Source organism: Plecotus auritus, assembly GCF_963455305.1.
Source record: "Plecotus auritus genome assembly, chromosome: 3".
Classification (NCBI taxonomy): domain Eukaryota; kingdom Metazoa; phylum Chordata; class Mammalia; order Chiroptera; family Vespertilionidae; genus Plecotus; species Plecotus auritus.
The window spans coordinates 163,098,044-163,117,469 of record NC_137772.1 but is presented as its reverse complement, the minus strand read 5'-3'; the positions used below and the strand labels follow the sequence as shown (position 1 = coordinate 163,117,469).

Genomic DNA, 19,426 nt, shown 5'->3' with positions numbered 1-19,426 from the left:
GTTAAATTTTATTTTAAAAGATTCTGTGCCCACCAAAGGATTTATAGCAGGGAGTGTAATCTTGGCCTGTTTAACATACAGGCGGTAACTCAGATTCTAATGAGGCCCTACATACGTTTATCTTGTGTAAATAAATTTGGAAGTTTCAGGAAAAGGGTTTGTGCCAATGGATTGGAATCTGATTGAGCTCGGACTTTTCTTAGCTGGTTGTCAAGAAGAAGATGCGGTATGCAGTATCCGCTCCCTGTGTGTTGTTGATTCAAGCTCCTGCCACAGTGTACCTACAGTGTGAAGCGCGGAGGGGAGCACGCGGCTTGGAGAGGAGAGGAGCGCTGACTACCGAGCTGGAGTATTCCTGTTCCTTTACTTGCCCCCCCGCCCCACTTGGGGACTTGCCTTGCGGCACCTGCCATCCCTTGGTGCCAGTTTCCAGGGCCCTTGGACCCCTGCCTCTCAGTCTATTGACTGAGCTGACAAGAGTTCAGCAAAGGACAGGGTGACCTGTTTAGAACAGGCCCTACTGAGTTCTGTGACCCCAGGGGAGGAGCTTTTAAATATAAACCCTTGTGATAAAAGATCCCTCCCTAGTGGGACTCTGCCAAAAAGGAGAGAGGGGCAGATGAACTCAAGGCTACTCTTCATCACTCCAGCGGTGATGTTCTCCTTTTTCAAACAGTTTTCATCCAAGTAGAGAAATTCCACCCCCCCTCTTCTGTAGAGTTTAATTAAAACATGCAAATGTCCATCTTTCATAGATGAAAATTTTGAGTGTTGTATACTACTTTCCACGAGACTGAACAAGTGAATTAGTATTGTAAAGTGATCCTGTGGAAAGGAAGAAAAATAACCCTATATAATAAAACCTTAATATGCAAATCGACCGAACGGCGGAACAACCAGACGCTATGACGCGCACTGACCACCAGGGGGCAGACGCTCAGTGCAGGAGCTGCCCCCTGGTGTGCTCCCACAGGGGGAGTGCTGCTCAGCCAGAAGCTGGGCTCATGGCTGGTGAGCGCAGTGGTGGTGGCGGGAGCCTTTCCCGCCTCCACTGCAGGTGGGCGGTAAGGAGCAAGGGGTCCCTGGCTGCAAGAGGGCACAGTCTGGGCTGAGGGACCACCCCCCCGCCTCCCGCCCCCCGCCAAGTGCACGAATGTCATGCACCAGACCTCTAGTGGGCCATAAAAGAGTTTTTTAATGTCCTACTTAAACTGTGTCATTTATACATAATACCTGATAACTTATTTAAATAAAACATTACAATATTTTTTTTTTGAAAAACACTGAATATAAAATAGAAAGTGAAAACAAGACTGTTATTACCATTTTTGGCAATTAAAAAATAGTAATTCTGCCATAAGTTAAGATAGGTGCTAAAACTCATCAAATTGTATATATTAAATATATGCAAGGGTTTTTGTGTAAAAGTTATACCCTCACTAAAGCTAGTAAAAATATATGTACAGGCAGTCCTCAGGTTACGCCAGAATCGACGTACGTCGTTTCGTGATTACATTGCCATCTCCCATTTATTTTTTTAATTTATTTTAAAAAATATATATTTTATTGTTTTTTCACAGAGAGGAAGGGAGAGGGATAGAGAGTTAGAAACATCGATGAGAGAGAAACATCCATCAGCTGCCTCCTGCACACCCCCTACTGGGGATGTGCCCGCAACCAAGGTACAGGCCCTTGACCGGAATCGAACCCGGGACCCTTCAGTCCGCAGGCCGACGCTCTATCCACTGAGCCAAACCGGTCAGGGCTTAAATTTCTTTATTGATTAAGGTGTTGCATGTGTGTCCTTATCCCCCCATCCCTCCCACTCATACCCCTCTGTAGTCTGTGTCCATTGGTTAGGCTTATATGCATGCATACAAGTCCTTTGGTTGATCTCCCACTACCCCACCCCCGCCCTTATGGAATATAATGAACAACATAAACTGATGAACAAAAATAGATCCAGAGACAGAGAAACATCGATCAGACCGTCAAATCTCATTTATTTGTATAAAAAAAAAGTTCCATCATTTTGACGTATGTGCTTTATGTTTTTTATTATTTATTTACCACAAGTAAAGGTCAGGAATTGTTATCTTTCTTTTAAATTTTTTTTACTGTGTCACTTCATTACTGCTGTGTATGTGCTCCATGTGAGTGACATAGGTGCTTATGTAGGTGGGTTCTGACTTACGGTGAAAATAGCGTTACGTCGCCATAGGAACGAATCTCCGACGTAACCCGAGAATCTACTGTATATATAGAAGGAGACAAATACCATGTTAAATAAAAAAAGACAAGTGCTTGTATTATAATATCTATGGTTCACACTATGGCTTAAATTTGCCTTAAATATATTGTTGCTTGAGGTGCCTGAAACCCATCGCATACCCTGTGCTCCGAGGGATGATAGTGTAAGAGTTTCAGTGGAATTGGTAACCGGGTACCTGTCGTAACAGCCAGGAGCACTGAGCAGAGCTTGTTTCCTTACTGCCTACTCCTTGTTGACTTAGGTATTTCAAAGCTGTTTGTGGCCTTCCTTTTCTGTGTCATAGCTGGTCGCCAGGTACAGATGTCGCTCCTTCGTGCATTGGCCTAGACCTGTGCCCCAGGCCTTAAGGAGCCCTGTGGTTTGGCTAGCATCTGCTCCAGCGGGCTGTACCCTCGCCGGGGGGCCCCCGCGCAGCTTCAGAGGCGTGGGTCTGGGCTTCAGTCGGCACTGTGTTGGGAGGCGTCTCCTGTCGCCACATCTGCCCTGCAGACCTTGCCTCTGGAAGCACTTTGCTGGGGCTGTAACCTCCCTCAGAGGTCATGCACATAGCAGTGCTCCCTAGTGAAGTGTGGCCACAGAGCTGTACACGGAAAGAACAAGTGAAGCAGTGTTGCGCCTTCCTTGTATTGTTTCGATCTGACCCTTCCCTCAAGTGCCACCATCAGTGCAGCTAAGAGTGCGCTTTTCTTCCCGCTTCAGAATCCGAATGGGACTTACACTGGCTTCATCAAGGTGCAGATGGAACTCTGCAAGCCCCCGCAGGCGTCTCCGAGCGCTGCAAGGCCCGCTCCCAGCAACAGCGGCTGCGTGAACACTCTTCACATCAGCAGCACCAACACCGTGGGGGAGGTGATAGAGGCCCTGCTCAAAAAGTTCCTCGTGACCGAGAGCCCTGCCAAGTTTGCACTTTATAAGCGTTGTTACCGGGAAGATCAAGGTACATGGCACGCGTAGGATGGACGTGGTCTCTGCTTTAATTTTGTCTCCTGTGCTCATTGGCAGAAGGAGGGCTAGTGGGTGTGTCTGTCCGTTACGTTGGAGCCAGGACAGTTCTGGAGGGCGTGTGGTCATGACCTGGGCTATGCTTGCTGGCTGTCCGTAGGTTTGAGCTGGACAGTGTGCACCTCGAGAGCTCAGGCATCACATGTGATAAGCATTTTTCTGCAGGGAGATGGCTTTGATTTTCTTTGGTAACTTCGATTTTAATGCTCTTTAGGACAAAAAGCATGCCCCGTGCTTGAAGTTTGCAGTAGCACATCCCAGGTTAGGTGCGCAGCTGAACGGGGAGAGGCCTGGTGGATTTGCGTTCCGAGACCCTGAGGCTGGGGAGGCCCGTGTGTATGACCGCACATCCAGACCTACTGGTGTGCGTGGCCAGCCTGTGCTCTTCTCTCTCCCTGGCTTGCCTCTCTAGCCATTACACTGGGGCATTTTGGCACCCAGTCCTCCAGAGGCACTTACACTCTGAACTTAATACCCACATTCAGTGGATAGAAAGAGAATATTAAATTTCTGTGTGAAATGGAATAAGATAGTCCAGGTCAGGTTCTCGGGCAGAAATTGATACCAGTCTTGGACAACAGTGATTGAGTGATTGACTTAATAATTTGAAAATGGTGTCTGAGAGCTCAACTATTTATTTATTTATTTATTTATTTATTTATTTATATTTAAAAAAATTTTAAATATATTTTTATTGATTTCAGAGAGGAAGAGAGAGGGAGAGAGGGCTAGAAACATCAATGATGAGCGAGAATCACCAATTGCCTCCTACACACCCCGCAATGGGGATTGAGCCCGCAATCTGGGCATGTGCCCTGACTGGGCATCAAACCGTGACCTCCTGGTTCATAGGTCAACGCTCAACCACTGAGCCATGCCAGTCAGGCAGAACTCAACTATTTATTTTCTCCAGTTTTTCTGGGGTAAAGCCTAAAGCAGCTCTAGAAAAAGATAATACTAACATGATAGGAATGCCCTCAGTTGCATGAGGATGGAACCCGGCTAGTTGCTGAGTGTATGCACATTTTTGGAATGGGCTGGGCCCTGCAGAATACAGGTATGAATGGACTGAGGTTCCCATCCTCGAGGCCACAGGTTCAGTGAGGGGGGGCAAGTTCACCTCTGTAGGGAAATGAGCACCTACAGTGCAGTTGTACCCGAAGTGCCAAAGGAATGTAGATAAGCTCAGATGGCATTTTTATCTTGCCAGCTTATTTGCTGGCTCACCTGGACTTCAGCTGTGCAGTCCTGTTGAGATATTGCCTTCATGGCTGCAAATCTTTTAACATTACAGGCAATGCCAGTTCTGTGTGTGTGTGTGTGTGTATGTGTGTGTGTGTGTGTGTGTGTGTGAGAGAGAGAGAGAGAGAGAGAGAGAGAGAGAGAGAGAGAGAGAGAGAGAGAGAGATGGGGCATCTAGCTGTGCTTAAAGTCACCCGAGCTCCTATTCCGACTCTGTTTGTGGCTGCAGATCCTAAATTAATCTGCAGAGAGATTTGCTCCTGGAGCTCTGACTTCATGTTCTTTGGATGGTATATTTTTATTGTTTTTAAAGGGGTTGTAGATCCTTTTTAAAGAAGTTTCTTATCTTGCTTTCTAAAGCGAGAAGCAGAATTAATTATAGGCCCATTTTGGGGAGGATTACCCATTTAAATTCATTCTTGAAAATTATTTCCTTTTTGATCAAGGCGTAGTTTATATTGTGCAGCTAGAAAGAAAATAGTATAGCTTTCATCCCACTGTGGGCTGTTGGTAATACGATGAGGAGGGTGGTGACGGGGGCTGTTGCCTTGACCTGGAGGAGGGTGGTGAGGGTGTGTGTGGCCCGGGGAACGATGCAGTACTCGCCTGTGACCTGCTCCTTGTTTTCTCACCCAGTCTACGCCTGCAAGCTCTCAGACCGGGAGCACCCACTCCACCTGCGTTTGGCAGCAGGGCCCAGAACAGACACACTTAGTTTTGTTCTCCGTGAACATGAAATTGGAGAGGTAAGTGCATTACTGCTTTAAACTGTACACACCAGCTGGTCCTGTTTTATTGCTCTAGTCTAGTGAGTTTACCATTGGAAGAGGGAGGGGTGTCCTGCGGAGGGCAGCTTTCTGTGTGTTTTTGAATTGTTAGAAATGAACCCAAAGTTAGTCTACAATATACTTCTTTTACAACACTCGTTACATTGGTCTATAGTTTCCAGAGGTAGAGGAAATAAAGTTTTAACTTGATCTCCACCCAAAGAGTCATTCTCACCCCCTCCACCTCTAAATTCCTCTAATCCAGCTGAACTTTGAAAGTTGACACTCTCCATATGGTCTCGACGAACAAAGTCTCCAGGCTAATTCACTCCAAAGGGAAATAAAAGGGAATTCAATCTCTTTACCAGGAAAGACATTTAACTTTGTAGAATCTTTTTTTCCTCTTGGCGCAGATGATTAGGAAAGTATGTTTATGTATGTACCATCATTTGCCATTTTCTCTCCAGGGAGGATTGTATGTAGGCCAGTCACTTGAAGGAGAGAACACTTACGACTGTCCTTGTAGATCAAGTGTCACCTTTAAAAGGACACTGAGCAAGTCTCTCAGGCTCAGGGTCTCAGTCTTTTGTCTGCAACAGGAAATGGTATGAACTGTCCAATTTGTGATGCAGTGAGAATAGGGTTTCTGGGTTAAAAAGTTAGGGGACCAGGACTCCGCTCTGTTAGATTAGGAGCACGACCTTGGGTAAATCTAATCTTTTCAGTTCAGTTTTAACATCTGAGAAGTGGGACTAAGGACTTTAAAAGGTGGTTTTAAGTTGCAAATTAGAAATGTATGTAAATATGCTTTGTAAATAGTATGTTTATGTCCATCCATGTGAACTGGAACTTTATTTGGGCACTTCTGAAGTTTCTTTTGATTCTAATGTTCTGAAGGTTTAAAATTCACTGTCATTTTGGGGAGAAAAGTGGGCGTGGCTTTGGTTTGACATGTGGCAGCGTTTCCTCTGTAGGCGGACATGTCAGCCTCGCCTTGCTAGTGTCTTATTTTCCTGGCTATTGTCCTTGACATACTGCACAGAGTAGTGCAATTAGAGCCACATTTATTGGCTGGGAGGGAGTTATGGTTTTGAAATTTACCTTGTGTTTTAATGCTCTGAATTGCTTTATTAGACTTCTGAATGGTGTTCTTATTTCTCCGTGTTTTAAGGTTGGCTAAATTCGGGGAAGAAATCCATAGCTGTCAGGAAGAGGGAGGAACTTATTTTATTTTGGAGAACATACGTGAAAAGTAAAATGTTAATTTTTAAAATTTAACAGAATATTCCAGTGTAGGAAGTTTTACTCTCCTGTTCCATGTTTCTCATTTCCTTTAATAATGATCTCCATCTCCGGGACCCTTCTGCCATGGAGCCACTGGGTGGTTTTACTCTGTCCCCCTCTGTTCACCATATTGGATTCTCTCCAGCTTTCCCTGCCCCACGCCCCTGGGAATTCCCATCGGGATTGGCCGTGGCAGCAATCGAGCCAGGACCCAGGGCCCCCTTTTGGGAGGGGAGGATGTCCGGTTTGAAAAGTCCTCCCAGCTGATGCATATACCCTTCTTGATATTTACTGTTCTACTGTAAAAATGAAAAACCACCCCACAAACGTTGATTTTTGTGCCTTCTAAGTACCCAGTGCTTTTAGAGAAGCAGAACTCGGAAACTCAAGGGCAAGAGACAAAGCCCAAATAGTGAGAAGTCTGATAGCTTGGTATAGGTGAGAGGAATACTCAGCAGATAATTACAATAATTTCTATATCTTTTTTGATCAGGGTTACCAGTGCTCAGTGAGAGCTTTCTAATAGACTTAGTCCTGGGTGGAAAGGGAGGGAGGAAATCATGGAAGGCTTCTTAGAGAAAGTGGCATTTAAGCCAAGACTCGATGGTTGAGTAGGAGTTCGCCAGGCAAAGTGGAGGAAGGGAAAACATGTGCAAAGCCACTTGGGGTCGTAAGTGAGGGGGACAGTGTGAGAGAGGTTAGGCTCTTTCACACTTAGCAGAAGCAACCGAGGGAGGCCATTGAGTGATTCCCAGGAGGGGCGGGTCATCACCAGATTCGCGTTTTACTGAGTGTGGTCACCCTCCCTAGTCTGTAAGCCCCCCAGTGGATGACTGAAACCGCGGAGAGTACCAAACCCTTTTTACTTACAGGAAGCACTTTACTGAGCTGCCGGCGTCACTAGTCTTGTGCTGTAAGATAAGGGTTACTTGAGCACCAGCACGCCGACGGGGACACTCAGTCTGAGAACTAAGGTGCTACTGACTAATGGGCAGGGAGCATACGCAACGAGGAGGCGCTAGACAAAGGGGTGGTTCCATCCTGGGAGGGATGGCGTGGGTGGCTCCAGATTTCTTCATGCTACTCACAATGGCGCGCGATTTAAAGCGTACGAATTGTTTATCTCCCGAATTTTCCATTTAATGTTTTTGGACCATGGTTGACTGGGGTAACTGAAACCCCAGGACAGGAATCGCGGATAGGGGCGGGGACTTCCGTGTTCAGGCTGGCTATTTGGGGAACAGATTGGGGAGCGAGGAGTGGAGTGAGGAGGCCAGGGAAGGAGATGGCGGTGGCCAGCACAAGGGGCGGTTGAGATGGAGAGAGCCGCAGATTGGAGGACCGTTTGGGAAATGATCACATTGCCTGTGGGAGGAGAGAAAGAAGACAGTGGCAGTGACGACGCCAAGGAGAGAGGGCACGGATGGAGGGAGTGTGGAGTTGTTTTTAATGCTCTGGGGGTCGGGTCAGGAGTGAACGTGTCTGATGGATGTGGGGCCCTGCGGTGCGGGCCTCAGTGAGGCCATGGGAGGACGGTGGGCCATCAAGCAGCCAGGGTGGGGTGGGCGTGGTGGGGCTGGTAACGAGTGAGGCTCTTGGAAACCGAGGCCCTGGAGGCACGGGGCTGTGAGTGCCCAGGCGGGAGCCCGCCACACCTTGGGGCGCTCATGGACGGCATCCTTAGTCCTGACAGAATTAAACACCTGGCATTTTTCGTTATTGCCTTCTCTCACAGTGGGAAGCCTTCAGCCTTCCAGAACTGCAGAATTTCCTGCGTATCTTGGACAAGGAAGAGGATGAGCAGCTGTACAACCTGAAGAGGCGCTACACGGCCTACAGACAGAAGCTGGAGGCGGCCCTCAGCGAGGTGTGGAAACCCGGTTAAAGGCCGGCCCCCGTGCTCAGGGCGCTCAGGGACTGCGGACAGACCAGCAGCGAGTCTTGAGTCTCGTCTCGGAGGGCTGTTTCCTGGCCCCGTGATGCGAGGGTCTTCCCCCTTTTATCTCTAGAGTTAGTTCTCCAGACCCGGCAGCAGCCCCTGCGCCTGGCATCCTCTGTCCGGGATCCTGCGAGCGTGTCTGTTACAGCTGCGTGTCGCGCCCCGCGAGCCGTGGAGCTGGGCCACGCGAGTGCTTGGAAGCATGGACTCTGGGTTTTGTTTTCTCATTTTCTTTGTTATTTTAATTATTTGATGATGATGTTAAGCTTAAGGATGTGCAAATGGTTTTTTAAAAGCTTAACAAGGAATCTATCTGAATACTTGTCCTCTGTTGAAACTACCTGTCTTTTTTTTTTTTTTTTTCCAATATCAGAGGGAACATCCACGTGAATGAAAGGCACAGGAAGCTGGGGACTCTGAGGAATTTGGGAAGGATTTTGGAGGAGCTTGACATTTCAAGAAAGTAAAGAGCAAGTTTGGAAGAAGGCGTGGGTGGAGTTGGAGGAGCTCTGAGTGAGGGTGGTTTGGGTGATGCGTTGATGGAGGAGAGAGAAAGGTGTATTTGTTTGTAAAGGAGTTAAAAACATTCAGTTTTGAGGTGTTAGGGCCACTGTAGTACTGCTTGGTTTCTTAGTGAATAAAATATGGAAACAGCACCAAAGAAAGTAGGAGCTAGACCAAAGAGAGGGATGGTGACAGGCCGACGGAACGTCGCCTGCCGGCAGGTGATGACCCAGAGCCGGGAGCGGGAGCCTGCCTTCCCGGGACCTGGCCTTCCCAGATCCTGCCTTTTCAAGTGGAAGGTGCAGCTTCCCTGGGCCGGTGGAGCAGGGACTGTTAGCTAACGCCTGCTAAGTTATTGCTTTTCCCTGAGGTTGTTTTCAAAGCTGAAAAGGAGTCTGGGTAGGGCCCGTTTCTCCAGATTGTTGGCTGGGAGATTTGTCCAGGAAAGAGCTCCCTGCACACTTTGTGACAATCACTCCTCCGTTTCCCTTTTCCTTCCCCTCCCCTTCCTTTCCCTCCTTCCCTTTCCCTTCTCCCTCCCTCTTATGAATGGAAGTCCGTTCTATGTACTGGAGAACAGGGCTATGGATGAAAGACCCAATACTACCAGAGCCTTGGTTCGGAGGAGGACTTCACTGAGGAGGGCCACAGCAGGAAGGGGGAGGGCCCACCCCCACCCCCACCTCCATCCCTACCCCCACCTCCATCCCTACCCCCACCCTCACCCCTACCCTTGGTGACCACAGAGGGACAGTTTATGGAAACATTTTACCAAAAGTGCATGTTCCTTCCGACCAAAGAAATGCATGTGCAATGGAAGCCTTCTTTAAAGCAAGCTAAATAACCTCATTTTATGCAGCAATTAATCTGAAAACGATGGGAAAGGTGTACTGTGGTTCTAGAGAGGGAGGGATTTACAGTCTATTATTTTTGTCTAGATATTTTTTGTTTTTATAAATTCCCAAGGAATTGTTAACGCTTTGGTGACACCTACTGGATTCTTTGTGAAATTCCAAGGTGCTTCAGCTCTTTGCCTTTTATGTGAACTGTGCCTTTTATTGCATTTGTTTCCCTCCTGGGGGCTCTTCTGACTGACTGTCAGAGAACTCCCTCTCGGAGGCAGATGAAGTGTTGGCGATGCTGTGCCACACGTTACTGAGACAATCGTATCTTCCTAAGCTTTTCAAGGAAAGATGGAAAAAAAAGTAGAGCTAGCTATAAAATATGTGTGGCACATCTTGTTTAATTTTGCATGTAACTTCTTTTTAGTGCATTGATGAGGTTTTAGTGTCATTGTCATCCAACACTTTATTGTTCAGGGAATGCCTTCACGGTTTTTATACTGGTTTTACTGTTCAGACTGTGGATTGGGTTTGAGTATAGTGTTATCAACCACCTGCTCTTTTCTTTACCCATCCCAGTAAGCTTATATTTTGTGAAGCATTTGTTTCTCAGATTAAGACACTGTTAGAACCTAATGTAGTAGCTGATGGGTATCTGTGAATTTTTTTTTTTTTTTTTTACTTGAAGTAGATTGTCTAAAATAGGCACCCTCACCTGTATCATCCAGACCCTGTTCATTGTCGTGTGCACTACAAGTTGCAATTCGGAAAATTCTTGCTGTTCTTAAAGATCGATGCTCTCTCCAAGACACTGGTTACTGCAGCGAGGTTAATGTATAAAAGAGAAGGGCCAGTAAGGCCACCGATTTTTAAAAATCATTTTACAAATTCTTACGTTAAATTAAACTAAGCTTTGCTGTAATACTGTTTTCTCTTCACTATGTGATGGTACAGGAATGATGTCAAATGAAGGGGGGAAATATTGCAGGGGAGCATTTTAAATCGCAAACGTAAAAAGTTATAATATTTATAATTTTGAGGAGTGTAAGTTTATTTTTATAGGAAACATTTTTCTTCCCTAAACTTGTTTTTGGAATGGCAATTTGTTTCCATTATTAAAAGCTGATGTTGTCAGTTGACGTTTGTGTGTTTTTACTTATGGCACTGCACCCGGTACAAGAAGGTCACAGGAGTGGGAGAAACTTCTTTCGCGGATACGTGGGGACACATGCTAGAGGGTGACAATTTTTACTAGGTTTGAGTGGGGCACACCTGTTCTCTCAAATGTCATTTTTCCTTTGTCTTGGGAAAATAACCCTAGCTGAGAGTCTGCCCATATAATACATTACTAAAGCCATTATTTTAATTGTGAGATAGGCATGCATGCAAAGTGTATAAAGCCTGGGAACAGTTTAGAGAATTATTATAAAGTGGGACACCCTGTGGCTACTACCAACATAGAACATTGTAGGTTCCTTAGATATCTTCTCCCTCTACGCACCCCTCACACCCCCCGTTCTTACCCCCGAGGCCTCCCATCCTTGAAACGGAACGCTTTCACCATAAAAGCATTTGAATTTTGGTCAACATGACTGTCTCACATGGGTGGGGAGTGTTTGGTGGTCAGCAGTGGTGACTGGCTGGGTTTACCCCCCACCCTTCCCCACCCTGTGCACCACTCCTCCTGGCCAAGCCGGCTGCAGATCAGTGTTCTTACTACTGCACTGCCCCCTAGTGGCACTGATGACATAGCAAGGCCACACTGATTGGTGAGGGGGTAACATTTCATGAACTAGAGCTGCTTCACAAGTGAGAATATCATAAGAGAAAATGATGGCTCCATACAGAGTTCCTTTTTCACAGAACTACCCATAGGAATCTAATTTGAGATTTCAGCCTTGGTTATTATTTAAGTTGCAGGGGGATGTTTTGAAATTTTTATTCCTTAAAGGGATTAGCTTCCTGCCCTAGGCTTCTCCCAAATGTATCACTGGTTGCAAAATCAGTTCTCAAGAGTTACCTGCTGCGTTTGGGATTCTGTCAAATGATCCCAATTAGGGGTTCTGTGTTTTTGAAAGAGGAGGGAAATTCTCTAGGATAAACAAAGTGCTGAACGTGTGCCAGGCATTATTCTAAAAAGCTTAATGCGTATTAACTCATTCCCATTTTGCAGGTGAGGAAACAGAGATGCATCGAGGTCTAGCAGCTTGCCTGTGGCCCCAAGTGAGAGGCAGGGCCGTGTCCTGCAGCCGAGCTGCTCGGCCTCTCCATCCCCTTCCTGTGAGCTCATTCCAGTTGTCCCAATACGCTGCTTGTTCGAAGCCTTCTTGGTTGCCTCTAATGGCCAGTGCATCTGTCTGCACTTTCGGGGTTTCTGAGAGGTGAAAGCACAGCCTTGATACCAGGGTGCTTTATTGTCCTTTTTTGCTCCTTTAGCATTCCGTGGAAGTGATGGTACTAAGTGACCGAGGGCGAAACACCTGCCCGTGTTTTCCTTTACAGGCGCTGTTGCAGGGGAGAAACCGGCAGGGCAGGTAACAGAGCCCAGTGTTCTTACTGCAGTTAGCCGGACAGCCTCCTGGACCCACCAGAAGAATGCTTCAGAGCTGAGTTCCCGAGGATCCCCAAACACTTGCAAGGCTGGAGTTTTACTCCCCATCAAGGATGCTCCTCTTCAAAGGAACATGGGAAACTAGGTACTTAAAGTGTATACTTGTCTCGTGTGAATCACTACTTGCTTAATTAACACATTGCGGACCAGCAGTTTTATTGCTAGCTTTACCCCGTGGCCAGATGAGTTTCTATTGAACGAGTACAAAAAACATTTTACGTAAATGTTAAAGGCACGCTTTAAAATTAAATGCCCATTGCATTTTGAAGTTACTTATTACATGTTCTTACAAGCGAATATCTTTTTAAAGTATGAGACTTTGTAAAACCCTGTGTAATATGAAGCGAGAATTCTCATGTTAAGTGTGCAAGAAAGCTTGGTGTGAGGATTGGGGGATGGGGCAGGGAGAGGGACGTGGGCAGCGATTAAAAACTGCAGAGCTTTTGGTTTGGTTTTGTTTCTTAGTAGTTTTGGTTTCATTTTGTTTTGGATTTTTTGGGGGGAAATTTTCTACAAAGTGAGAATAACTGGGTCGAGGACAGATCCTTTTGAACTTCAGGAACGGTTTCCAAAGCCAGTTGTGATTCTCAGGTGTGGCTGAGGTAGCGCTTGGTAGCAGCTGAACTCAAAAGTTCCTCTCTTCTTCCCGTTTCCAAGAAAAGTGAGTATTGGAATTTTAAAATGCTTACGCGCAGACACGAAACACCAGGGCTGTGTCTGGGCTTTGGCTTTGTTTTGGGAATTCTGTTAACCAGGATGGTTTGTCTTTATCTTTCTGAACAAAGAGCCTTGCCTTTCATGAGCCTGGATCTTGAATGGCACAGCTCTGGGGGGGGTCTGCACTCTCCCCTCACTGTGCCCTCCCCGAAATGGACATGTGGGACTCATTAAACCCTGTGCGGCTCCTTTCCTTTGGAGATCTAGGGGCCCTGCTCAAAGGTCTCTCTGATTTCCAAGTGCCATAGCATGTACTTAAATGCCAGGCGTTTCGGAGCAGTAAACTGTAGTGTGGTGCCAAGACTTAGACTCCTTGAATGATTATGATGGTTGCTGGGAGGCAACAGCTCATATTACAGTCTTTTAATCTGAACTATACATGGTCTTCATGTTCTTTTCAAAATGGCAAACATTTCCGATGTTTTTTCTTGCATGTGTGCTCTTAAGGAAAACATTCAGAGCCAATGATTTTTAGGTAAAATCGAGCCTGTCTTCTGATGCCTTATCAATACAGGGCACAAGGGCTGCTGTAGAAATTGAGCCTTCTGTAAAGTCCAAGTTCCAATGCCTTTTTCTAAATAAACTTCCTAGGGGAGTTTGCGTGTGCCGGGGAAGATAGCCAGCTTGCGTGTAGGGGTGTGGATGAAGCCACGGATGCTTTCTGTCCCTTGTGCTCCCCTCTTCCAGTAGCTCTTGGGGAAAGTTGCTTGTTATGAAGCTGGTGGTCGCAAAAGAGCAGTGTTTAGGGTCCGGTGAAAGAGATTGCAAGACAAAATGAGGTCCTTGCGTTGAATCGTTTCCTTAAAAAATGTTGTTAATTTGTGCAGGAGTGGTGAGTTCTGTATGTTCCTGATTTTGCCTAGCTTCTGAAAAGCTTGCCAGGTGACACTGCTGCTGCCAACTCCTTGGTTCCCCCGAGCGCACAGTTCAGTTACCTGCAGTATAAAGCTTTAATGCATAGGATCCATAATATTCTAACACTGTTCAGCTTGCTTTTATATTAGAGATATAGTAGGGTTTATGCTTATTAAAATCCCTCTCTCCTCCCCGCCCTCCCCCTCCTTACTCTTTTTTTTTTCTTTCCCAGCCAACAGCTTGGAACTAATTGTAATCATATTTGAGAAATGAGTGTATCTGGTTTACTGTTATATCTGTATTCTTATAACTATCCTTTTTTTTTAACCTTTCACTTTATATTAGTTTGTTTTGTTCATTGCACAAGAAGAAACTTAAGTAGAACACCAAGTGTTTTCATTTCTTTCATTTAATGAATCGTTATAAACCACCCTGAGGATGTTAGGTGCTGGATAGATCCCCGAGAAAGGACATCACGACCCATGTCCCCATGGGAACGAGTAATGCAAACTGGAAAGTGTCATGAAGATCAAGTCCAGAGGCTTAGGAGCGTGTAGGAGGCTGGAGAAGGCTTCCTAGAAGTGATTTAGAGCTGAGATCTTAAGGATGAGGAGGACTACCAAGCAGAATTCATAGCTTATATGATTTCCTACACGATGGAGCTGGTTTCCAAGGTCACCTGCTGTTTCCCTCCATTATGAGAAAAGAACTTTAACTGGGGCTAAATAATTCTCCCTAGGTCATGAGTTCGTTTTTGGCAAAGAGCAGAGTTAAAACTTACAATGGCAGTTGCTGTGGGTCAAATCCAACTTTTTTTTCCCTGTAAAGTGTCTGCTTCCCTCACAGGGCTGATGTGAGGACCAACAAGATAGTGAATGTGAAGGTACTTTGTACTCCAGAAAGCCCGATACAGTGCAAGGTGGTCTTACCTTCCAAGCTCTTGTTCCTGCAGCGGTGTTACTGGCTGCTCTACCCTTGGGCCAAGGTGCCGACACTGAAATTCATCTGGAAGCATCGCTTAGGGTGCAGTTTCGAAGAGGGACATTTTTCTAAGCTAAACACTAAAGATTCTAGGTAGGATGACTGAATATTCAGCACCTTCCCTTGTGCTCCCATAAACACAGTGGCAGAGTGTGTTTTTCTTCTCTGACAAGTTAGAGCCAGGTGCGCAGAGCAGCTGGGACTGAGGGGTGCCCGTGCTGTCATGTCACCGTGAGGAGAGCGATGCTGAAACACCCAGGCCCGAGGGCCGTGTGCAGGTGCAGTCTGGGGCCTTCACCCTGTGTCTGCTCAGTGCTGTCAGGAATGTATGTGACTTCTCCCCCAGACAGTAATCTCTGGACCGTATTTTCAGCTCACTTTGTCTCTCTCCCAGCTGCAGGGCACATTTGTGTGCCCCTTCGAGACAGGAAGGGGCTCCTCCACAAGGACCCTGAGCTGCAGCTTCCTGAAGTCAGTGCTCATGCCTGGCTGAACTCTTAACTGGGGCCCTCGTGTCACTGCAGGGAGAAGAAAGGGGCAGGAGGACCGAGGCCCAAGTTCTTGTCTGCCCTGCTGGGCAGAGCACCCGATGGCCCTGGGCTTCGCTGCCTGTGGACACGTCTGTAAAAGCAGAGTCCAAGGCCGAAGGCTGCCCCGTTAGACTCCATCAGTAGTCACTCCTTCCAGGCCGTAAAGGAACGCAGGTTGCCAGGTTGATCTCAGACCTAATGAAGTTGCTGCCCCCCCTACTCTGGGAGATCGGGGCCTGGGGAAGAGAAGTGCACAAAGCAGCCTTTCTTAGGGACGTGAGCAGGAACAGAATCTGCTGCGCTTCTGAGCTACTTTCCCAGCGTTGGGACGCGGCGAGGGAGTAGTGACTGATGACCTTGATCTGGACAACAGGTGCCTCAGAAACCCAGCCCGAACCCTGATGTGCTGCCGCTGCTAAGGGCTGCTCTGGCCTGTGCTCTGCTCTCCCCCGCACTGGCTTTTGTGAGTTATGGGGACCCCTGGAGCCTGGGGGAGAGTCCATTAAAATGTCTTCCAACATGTGCCGAGAACATTTTAACAACCATTTCAACCTAGAAGCCACTACTTGGTGTTAGCAACAATAGCTGGGAACCAGTGTTTGTTTATATTCCTCAAGCATGTAATGTACATGACTTTTCCTCCCCTTTGGAGATAAGTTGAGCCTTTACCACTAGACAGCTTTGCCCTAGCCCAGGTACCTACAATTGGATAGGTTTTGACAAAAGGCTTGCTCCCGTTTTTCTTTGGTCATTATATTAGTCATGTATTGCTGCATAACAAATTACTCCAAAATCAGCAGCCTAAAATATTTACTTTATCACTTACTTTTTGTGGGCCAGTAGTTCGGAGCAGGTTAGCTGATGGCTCTGGCTTGGGGGTCGGTCTCCCACGAGTTAAGATGGTGGCTGGGGCTGCGCAGAGTCCTGTGAACTCTTTACTCTTCGTCTGCTTCTGAGATGGCTCACACGGCTGTCAAGGTGGGGCTGGTCATTGGCAGTAGTTCTCACATCTGCACCACAGACTTCACCTTAGGGCTGCTGGGTGTGGTGGCAGGTCCCCCCGAGTATCCAAGAGAGAACAAGGTGTGAGTGGCCATGTCTTTCATGATCCAACCTCAGAAGTCACACCACCACATACTGTCCTCTTGGTGGAGTGCACCAACACTGATGCATTTGATGCACTGGATTGTCAGGAGCCACCTTGGACATTGGCTTACTTACCACAGCCATGCTGGAAGCACTTAAATGGGGTGTGAAGAGAATTCTGTTTTGATTTTTCTTGCAACAACCAGGCCATGAAGAGGAACAAGAAGCCACTTGAATGGTAATGGCACTTCCTTCCCCTTCTTAGTCTGAAACCGTCGTTGCCCTGCAAATAGAGCTATCTGGGACAAATTCTCTTTTTTTCAGTCTGTTAATGCTTGTTTTATATATTGAGGTGTTCCTCTGTTGGGTGCATATTTATGAATGTTTTGTCCTCTTGTTGGATTGACCTCTTTTATCATTATGTAATGCCCCTTTTCTCTGATTAGTCTTTTGTTTTTGTTTTTTTGTTAATCCACACCTGAGGATATTTTTTTCCATTGATTTTTAGAGAGAGTGGAAGGGAGGAGTAGAGACAGAGAAACATTGATGTGAGAGAGACACATTGATTGGTTGCCTCCCACACAGGCCCCAATCAGGGGGCCTTCCTCTCAAAGACACTGCAGCCAAGGTCTGTGCCGCCCTTGATCGGAATGGAACCCACGACCCTTCAGTCCATGGGCCGCAGTGTCTTTATTTTAAAGTTTGTCTGATATAAGTATAGTATTCTTTGTCTTTCGTTTGCATGGAATATCTTTTTCTATCCCTTCACTTTCAGTCTGTATGTGTCCTTACATCTCAAGTGAGTCTCTTATAGGAAGCAATCATATAGATGGGTCTTTTTTTTTTTTTTTTAATCCATTCAGCCACTCTTTTTTAATTGGAGAATTCAGTCCATTTGAAGTAATTATTGGTAGGTACATACTTATTGCCATTTTGTTCATTGTTTTCTGGCTATCTTCTAGTACCTCTCTGTTCCTTTCTTCGCTTGTGCTCTTCCTCTGTGGTTTGATGACTTTTTGTAGTGGGGTATGTTTAGAGTCCATCTTGTAGGTTTTTGCTTTGTGATTACCTTGAGGCTTACATATAACAACTTATAATTGTAACCGTCTGAGTTGGTGACAACTTAAATTTGAACATGTGCTAGACCTCTACATTTTTACTCCCCCTTTGATATATTTGGTATGCCCTAAGTAATTATTATAGTTATTACTTTTATCTTTTACCCTTTATGCTAACTTTATAAATGACTAGCCCATTACTTTTTATTGCATATTTACCTTTACTAGTGAGATTCATACTTTCATATGTCTTCTTGTTACTTAATAGCACCCATTCTTTTCAGCTTAAAGAAGTCTCTTGAGGCTGGTTTAGTGGTGATTAGTTTTCTTGCCTGGAGTTTTTCTTCTTAAGTTCTCTTTTTAATTTACATAATGTCCTCAAGGTCAGGAATGGGATAATTCCCTTTCATAACTAACTCATTAGTGGGCAGAGTAAGCACTCAGGTATATGATGGAGGGGAACGTCCTTCGTAGATCACAGACACAGCAGAGTTTGACAGAAAGATGGCTTTGAAGCTGGATCTTCTTTGGAACCATGACTATCATTAGCTTTGTGAGCTTGGGTGAATTAAGCTGAGGGAAAACCTATCCTGCAGAGCCATTTTTATCATAATAAGTACTAATTACAAGCATCCTTTGTGTCCCTCTGCCCTTCTAGGACCTCTGATCATATGTCAGCTACAAGTTGATGCTTACGGGTCTCCTGGACAGGTGGTCATGCAAGCTTCCTCTCAAAGACCAGTATTTAGAACTGTTACCTCCTCTCTGGTACTTGGAGCTAGCTTGTGTCCCACATTTAAATCTTGTCTTATATATAATTCCTAGGCCATCAGTAGCCGTCTCAGCACAGCGTTTTCTGCCTGGGGTCTTTGGGTTCTCTGCTCTCAACATATGCATATGACCAGCCCTTTAAACCCATTGCTAGTAGAGAAAGATGAAACAAAGACTAATTCTGTAGGGAATTTGGTTCTGCAGCTAGTCTCAATGGGAACAGGTGGGATAAATCAGAAAAAAGGAGCTGGGAGAGTCTGTACTTGGCCTCACTTTGTGAGTCTATTATGCAGGTCAACTTTCTCCTTTTACTTGATGGGTTCACACTGTGATATACCCAAATTACCCATTTTGGGGGTAGTAATCTGGCAACTTTATGGATGTGTTCTAACATCCTGTTTTTCTACTTGACCTTCATAATTTATAGGATACAAGGCAACTTACTAGGTCTGGGGTTGGCAAATCAGGTCCTACCTGTTTTTGTGGTTTTGTTGGAATATAGCCACTCATTGATTTTATTGACTGGTATAGTAGCACAAAAGTAGCCCTAGTTAGAGTTTAGTTGCAACCGAGCCCACATGGCCTGCGAGCCCTTTCAGGAAAGTTTTCCATCTTCCATATGAAGTTATTTGGGGCACTGGATCACATGACTGGGCATCAAGGTAAAGCACCTTGGAAGGTGAGCTTAGTTTATTTAACTGAAAGCCAGCCAAGGTAAGATAATTGTTCTCCAAAGCTGTAAATGCATCAAGATGGATCAGGAAGGATTTTCTACATGGTGCTCACTCGGGGCTTGGCCAGCAGGGACCACGTGTAGGAGAGCTTTCCAGGAACAGACTATACCCCGGTGTGAAAACAACCAGTCCTGTCCTAGGTGAGTGACTGGAACATGAAACAGCATCAGGAAAAGAAAGCATCTTGTCAGAATTACTACGTGGGGACTAAGACAAAGGACACGTTTCCAC

At 46.0% G+C, this 19,426-nt stretch overlaps 1 protein-coding gene across 5 annotated transcripts in view; it reads left to right on the top strand.

Annotated features, from left to right (window-relative positions):
- The window catches only part of RASSF3 (Ras association domain family member 3), an 83,582-nt gene extending 72,592 nt beyond the window's left edge, over window positions 1-10,990 (top strand). For all 5 annotated transcript variants that reach the window (XM_080660033.1, XM_080660036.1, XM_080660034.1 and 2 more), the window contains exons 3-5: window positions 2,972-3,209; window positions 5,153-5,262; window positions 8,303-10,990. In XM_080660033.1, the coding sequence (XP_080516159.1) occupies window positions 2,972-3,209; window positions 5,153-5,262; window positions 8,303-8,452 (498 nt within the window). In that variant the 3' untranslated portion in view covers window positions 8,453-10,990. The remainder of the gene's footprint in view (window positions 1-2,971; window positions 3,210-5,152; window positions 5,263-8,302) is intronic.
- The last annotated feature ends 8,436 nt before the right edge of the window (window positions 10,991-19,426 follow it).